General features: G+C 38.7%; 2 protein-coding genes and 2 non-coding genes across 4 annotated transcripts; 3 read left to right on the top strand and 1 right to left on the bottom strand.

The window, feature by feature from the left end:
- Nucleotides 1-691: 691 nt before the first annotated feature.
- Nucleotides 692-1500, top strand: LOC119767192 (brachyurin-like). The gene has a single exon (XM_038255204.1). It carries the CDS (start codon nt 692-694, stop codon nt 1487-1489), a length of 798 nt encoding a protein of 265 aa, XP_038111132.1. The 3' UTR covers nt 1490-1500.
- Nucleotides 1501-2141: 641 nt separating this feature from the next.
- On the top strand, nt 2142-2213 carry Trnag-ucc. Its single transcript has one exon. It is a non-coding gene; the product is annotated as a tRNA-Gly (tRNA).
- A 98-nt stretch (nt 2214-2311) lies between these two features.
- On the top strand, nt 2312-2383 carry Trnah-gug. Its single transcript has one exon. It is a non-coding gene; the product is annotated as a tRNA-His (tRNA).
- Nucleotides 2384-6109: 3726 nt separating this feature from the next.
- Nucleotides 6110-6932, bottom strand: LOC119766500 (brachyurin-like). Its single transcript, XM_038251086.1, has one exon. The coding sequence runs from the start codon at nt 6930-6932 to the stop codon at nt 6135-6137; it is 798 nt and encodes a 265-aa protein (XP_038107014.1). The 3' UTR covers nt 6110-6134.
- Nucleotides 6933-7186: the final 254 nt, after the last annotated feature.

Here is a 7186-nt window from a genome sequence, read left to right as displayed (position 1 = left end):
TAAAAAATTCATAACTCGGTCAGATATTTTTTACCCGTTCTGGAAATTTCTAAAAAACATGTATTTGATGTCCTATAAAACATTTGTAAAACATATCAGACAATAAAAAAAATGTTTTTTTGCAAATCAAGTTTTAGTGACAAATGTAAAACTAAAAAAAAATTACAAAAAAAAATTTTCGACAGTATATCATTTTTTTAGTGTCGTCCTTATCCATACCTACAACTTTGCCGAAGACACCAAATCGATCAAAACATTACTTCACAAGATACAGAATTTTGAATTTTCATAAATCATTTTTGTATGGACAGCTGCCAAATTTGTATGGAAATTTATATGGACAAACTAATGATGCAAAACGGCTTCTTTGGGCATACCGAAGGCACCAAAAAAGTTTCAGACGGATTAAAAAATGCAAAAATATCGAATGACCGAAACCTCAGAGAATTGCTCAACTAGGAATAATGTTTGTAAAGGACTAACCGAACGTTCAACTTCGATAAATTAAGTACAATTTGATAACCCACCTCGAAACTGGTTTCCAAATCTCTAACAGCCAAATCTATGGGTGGTCTTAGTACAAACTGATAAGATTTAGAGTAGCTTATCTTGAACAATTCCAAAATAACCCCCAGCAGCTGCTACTACCTCAACAGTGCTCAACCAACTCAGCCCAACTCAAGTTACCAAAATGAAGTCCCTCTACCTCTTCCTCACGTTAGTCACCCTCTCCTCCGCCAGAACCTTCCCCAATGGCCGCATCATGAACGGGTACGAGGCCACTCCGGGTCAGTTCCCGCACCAGGCACTGCTGAACCTGTTCGCCCAAGGCAACACGCTGATCTGCGGTGGATCGCTGCTGTCCCACCGGTACGTCCTCACGATCGCCCAGTGTCTGGTCCAGGCCGAGGATGGGTTCGTCCTGTTGGGTGCCCACAATCGACTCACGGAGGAGGCTCACCAGGTGCGGGTGGACGTTACGGCCGCGGACTTTGTGGTTCACGAGGGATTCTTCCCGATTTCGATGCGGAACGATATTGGACTGGTGCGATTGCCGGTTGAAGTCGCGTTCTCCGGGTATGTTCAACCGGTGAAGTTGCCTCGTTGGTCGGATGGGGACTTTGCTGGGGCGGTGGGGACCATTGCGGGGTGGGGAACCACGGAGGAGCCGGCGACGGACTTTTCCGACGTGCTGAACTACGTGACCAATCCGATCTACAGCAATGAACAGTGCCAGGCCGTGTTCTGGATGCCGATGCTGATCGAAGAGGAGAACGTCTGTATGTCCGGACAGGGTGGCAGGTCGGCTTGTATTGGAGATTTTGGAGGAGCTGTTACGGTGCAGGATGGTGGGGACGTGATTCAGATCGGGGTGTTCTCGTTTGGACCGGCGTCGCACTGTTTGGACGGAATTCCGATCGTTTGCTCCAGGGTGAGCCACTACCTGGGGTGGATCCAAGCGAATTCGGATGTGATCATTGAAGCTTGAAAATGAATAAAATTAAGAAAACCTTCAAGTTGTCGCTTTTAATGTAATTCCCAAATGGAAACCTCCAGAAATATCCAATCAAGCAAAGTTTACTACCTTCTTGCATGCAATGATCCGAAAGCAACAACTCAATCCCCAAACGGCCTCTTTGCTCCATCGCAGTGCTTTTATTTCGTTTGATTTAATCAATTTGGTCGTTTTACGATGACGACGGCGACGACGTCGCGTAACCTGGAACGTAACCGAGGGATTAAATCGGGATAAAATGCTTTCCAGCCCTGGCGGGGGTGAGTTGGTTTATGGCTGAGCCGGTTTTTAACGCCAGTCAAAAGGTGATGACAATCTGACCAAGGCGCACAGGATCAATGACGGGTGATTGAAGGAAGTGGCTTTCAAAGGTCAAATCATTGCGTTTCAAATTCGATTAGGGATTTAAGGGGGTTGAACTTGAATGTTAAAAATTTAAATTTTCTGCAATTTTTTGATCATTCAATAAATCAATTTCTTCTTATCAACCAACTCTGCGTCAAAAAAGCAATTCTACGACGATGATTAACACGCATGACGAAACACCGTCGTTGAATTGTGTTAGGCATAACTCATTTCAAGCCATATTCACCGTTTGCGTTCATTTCTCTATCTACTCATCTAAGCGTCGGTGGTGTAATGGTCAGCATAGTTGCCTTCCAAGCAGTTGATCCGGGTTCGATTCCCGGCCGACGCAGAATGTTTTTTTTAACTCATTGGATTTTTTCCAGCTATTTTTTTCTTTGGTGGAGAATTGCTTTAGATATTGAAGCAACAGTTTCATCTGCCTCAAAAGCCGTGATCGTCTAGTGGTTAGGACCCTACGTTGTGGCCGTAGTAACCCAGGTTCGAATCCTGGTCACGGCAATGTGCAAAAAGGTACATTGTCACGGAAGGGTTTTTTTTTTTTAATTAAATTATAAAGCATTTTGACTCGAAATTTGGTAGAAAACAAATGTCACTTTGATAACAGATTAAATTCATCCACTTTTATTTTCCCTTTAAAAATTTTCATCGTTATTTTGAAATCCTAAGCTTAATTTTTTCTATGGGTTGCTTTTATCATGCTTTGCTGCGTCTTAGTTGGCAAAAAACCAACAAAAAAGAAACAAATTAAGAGGATTAAGCAGTTTCAGCAAGTTCCAATTCTGATACAAATCAAATGTTTTTTTTACATTTAACATGAGCTTAGCTTTAAGATATCTTAAATTGGACCACATTTTTGGAATTTCTATTTGAAAATATTTCCCAAATAATTTATTCAGCCCAGAATCATTTTCTTTATATTTCACTATCCGTTCATGTTTTAATCAAGCAAAAAAACCTAGATCAAAAATGATGGCCGTGAAATTTGGTACATACCGCGAAATTTAAAATAATTTACTGTCAAATTGCTTTTCAGATTTTTAACAGGTATTTTGGAACTTATTTTTATGGCATTGGTTATCACAATGTTTACGAACATGTTTGAAATACTCAAAATTCCCATTTTCTGAAAACCATGATAATAAACAACATTTTATTTCTCTTAATTCACTGATTCTACTTTTGGTAAATTCTTTGTTTAGGATGTGCTTCGTATTTAGAATAAAAAAAAATCAGTCAAAATAGGATTGCTGAATTGTTAATGCTGCTGATGGAAATTCTGCTAAATTTCACACATTTTTTTCATGAATATTATGGGGTTATATTTAGTATTTTTTTTTAAACAACTGCTAACTTTTTTGTAACTTTCTTGTACCCAATTATTTATTAATTACACATTTTTTTCCATAATTTTATGCAGATTTCGTCTGAGTGCCGTGAAGTTCCAAGGTTTTGAAAAGTTTTTTTTATTGACACCCTAAACGCAATTTAAACAAAAAAAAACAAGTTTGAAGCTTTATTTTTGCTGATTTTTCGAAACAAGAATTGTTTTTATTATGAAAAAAATTGCACAAATAAATTAGTGTATTTAATTTGCAGAAAAAGTTCTTAATTTAAAAGAAATCAGTGGTAGACAAAATTAATCAGAATTTTAAATCTGTACACGTGTATTTTAACAAAAAATATCCTCTAAATAACTATTATTTGAAACAATGAATTTATTTGAAGAAATCATTAAGTAGCTATTCTAATTTGTATTAAAACCTTTTTTACTTCATGTGTATCTACAAAAAAATCAAAATATATTTTAATATATAAACCTTGAACCAAAAATTGCAAAAATTAAAAGTTTTTCAAATCCACAAAATCATCACAAATAATAAGCAAATACGAGTATTAAGGGTGCACAGCAACCAAGGAAGTTGTTGTCTTCTTATTCCAAAATTTTCAAACTTACGGACCCAATCCTGCAAAAATCTAATTGTAAAGATAAACCATTTTTGTTGTAAATAAGTTTGTAGACAGTTCCCGTAGTTTTGAAGATACTAAAATGTTTGTAACAAAAATATTGGTGCAAAAGCTTGTGTTTCGTTAAGTTGGTTCAAATCGACAGAGAAAAAGTGATAAAAAAAAAATGTCTTTTAATAGTAGTTTATGCAACAAGTTGCAAAAACAGGATTTTTTCAGCACGAGTCGTACATTTATCCAACTCGGTAAACATCGTTGGATAAATACGACGAGTGCTGAAAAAAATCAAGTTTTGCAACGAGTTCCATACAACATTTTTTGCAATTCCGAAAAACACCCATTGAATGAAATTTTTGAGTCAAATTTTCATGTATTTTGTCAATAAATCGTTTAATTCTTTTTTTTTTAAAAGCACCCATTTCAGTGCTGAAAAGTAAAACTTTTCAGCATTTATTTTGAAAAGTGTTGCTATTCGATTCTGTTATTTTTGGTACAGAAAAGTAGGCTATTTCGTCGTTCAAGAATGACAGGAAAAGTAAGTAGTTTCACGACGGAATTGCAAAAAGATTATTGAAAGTTTCATATTTTCATAGAATATTGCAAAACTGAATGACAAAGTTTCAAAAATCTAAACTTATGTCTGATATCTGTGTGAACAGCATAAAACAATATTGAAGTACAACTCTCAAGATATATAATTGGTTGAGTAAGCGTTATTTACCAATTTATTACATTATTTAACAATGATCAACAAGAGCAAATTTTAATGATTTGGCTAAGGTTAAGACATGATGATAATGGTTGTAAGAGGTAATAGTAGATACGTACAGAAACGACTAATATTTTTCAAATCATGTTTTTAAAGGATTAAAAGTGCTACAAATTTAAGTTAAAATTTTTTCTTCAGAAATGATGATGAGAAAGAGTTTTCAAGGACCATTTGATAATTATTTATAATTTATATGGCCCAAGAGAAATAAAGTGCTTTAAAAGCTTTTTTTTAAATTAATGGTGTTGGTTTTGTGAATTTCCAAATAATTTAAATCATTATTCTTCAATCTTTTCTATATTCAATACACACCCAGAACTGGGTATCGGCATACGAGAGGATAAAGAGCACGATTTGGTAGTAAAATGATACTGTGTGCGGACGGAGAGGATAAATCCCGAAATGACCGTGAGTACTTTACTCATGGTTCATCTTCAAAAAAAGTTCATCTATCAAAAAAAAAGTACCGGTACCGAGACTCGAACCCAAGACCTTCGGCATATTGAACCGTGCCTTTGCCGTATGGGCCACCGTGGTTCGGTAACTAAGTGGCGGTCATTTGTCCATATAAGTCACTCAATAGGATGAACTGTTCCAATGAACGAATGAACACGCGAGAGGACTATACTCTCGCAAAATAGCACTTTCCTCACGTTTCTTTTCGTGAGGACTATTCCCTCGTTCTTTAACTTTGGGTGCATGACCTAACCCCTCAAGATAGGCATCAATCGAATCAACAGCTTAATTTCTCGGTCTCTCACGTACTCAAGCAAAACACACAAAAAAACGACCCAATATTAGGTCGCGGTCGAACGTAATTTCGCGATAAAGCGCGATAACAGCGTTTGCCATAATAATAATGATCGAACTGTAATCAACTCCGCGGGTTCCGCATCTTCTCCTCGCGGAGTGTGTTCATTTAATGTCACAGCCGTAAAAATCGCACGCGGGATGAAGATGGGGATGTTTGGTCTTTTTCTTCGGTTAAGGGGAAATCGTTTCTGTGAGGTTTGGACACGATACATTAATAAAGTGTTTTCGAAGCTTCCCAAGGGGAAGCAAAAAAGACATCGTTGTGTGGAGAAACATTCGAAAATGTCTTATCAAGTGTCTTTCTTAGAAAATGAGGACAAATTAATCCGCAACTAACCTTATTCCAGATTGTCTCATTCCCTAAGGTAGGGGAGAAAACAATGTTTGCGTGGCAAACCAAAACCAGAACGGCACGCACTTTGCCAGGACGATGATGTCACTTTTATGATTATGAAACATAAAACTTTGATATCAAACACGCCTCCCCACACCTTCCCCGGAGCCATAGTCCTCCCCCATGAGAGAACGAATCCTGTGGGATGATGACGATGATGATGATAAAGTGATTGGTCGTTCCGGGAATAGCTTTGATTTTGGTGGTGTTGTAACCAGACTATGATGACTGATTATGATTATGATAGGCCGGAAATGAATCTAGTAAAACATTAAATAATAAACAAGGAACATCAACTTTATTTATTTTCAGACTTCAATAATCACATCGGAATTCGCCTGAATCCAATTCAAAAAATAGCTCACTCTGGCACAGGCAGTTGGAATCCCTTCCGTGCCTTCCGTCACCGATCCAAACGAGAATACCCCAATCTGAATCACGTCCCCACCTTCCTGCACCGTAACAGCTCCCCCAAAATCTCCAGCACAAGCCGTTCTTCCACCCTGTACGGACAAACAGACGTTCTGTTCCGCGATCAACCCAGGCAACCAGAACATCCCTTGACACTGTTCATTGCTGTAGATCGGATTGATAACGTAGTTCAGCACTTCCGAAAAGTCCGTCACAGACTCACAGGACCTGGTACCCCACCCAGCGATGGTCCCCACCATTCCAGCAAAGTCCCCATCCGACCACCGAGGCAGCTTCACCGGTTGAACATACCCGGAGAACGCGACTTCAACCGGCAATCGCACCAGTCCAATATCGTTCCTCATCATAGGTATGGAAAAATCCTCGTGAACTACAAAGTCCGCGGCCGTAACGTCCACCCTCACCTGGTGATTCTCCTCCGCGAGTCGATTGTGGGCCCCCAACAGGACGAACCCTTCCTCGGACATGAACAGACACTGGGCTGCGGCTAGAACGTACCGATGGGATAGCAGCGATCCACCGCAGAGGATCGTGGTTCCGTCGGCGAACAGGCTCAGTAGTGCTTGATACGGGAACTGACCCGGAGTGGCCTCGAAACCGTTGGCGATGCGGCTGGAGGGGATGGTTTTGGTTGCGGAAAGGGTTAAGATTGTTAGTAAGAATAGAGACTTCATTTTGGTGGCTTTATTCCGATGCAAGTTGTTGTGATACTGAAAAGGTTTTGCGTTTGATAGCATTCATAATCTTATCTGTTTAAATTTAGCTGCTTACACAGTGCAAACATTGAAGGCAGTATCATTCCTAAAATGTGTTTTTCAGGACCTTTTTAATTCTTTTAATTATTCCTAGGCATCGGAACCAGAATTAGTTACACTATTAGAAAAAATCAAGTTTTATTGCATTATTTTCCGAGCTCATTGAAAATCCA

The sequence above is a fragment of the Culex quinquefasciatus genome, chromosome 2, assembly GCF_015732765.1.
Source record: "Culex quinquefasciatus strain JHB chromosome 2, VPISU_Cqui_1.0_pri_paternal, whole genome shotgun sequence".
Classification (NCBI taxonomy): Eukaryota; Metazoa; Arthropoda; class Insecta; order Diptera; family Culicidae; genus Culex; species Culex quinquefasciatus.
Note: the sequence above shows the minus strand (reverse complement) of the source record. Positions and strands in the feature narration are given on the sequence as shown.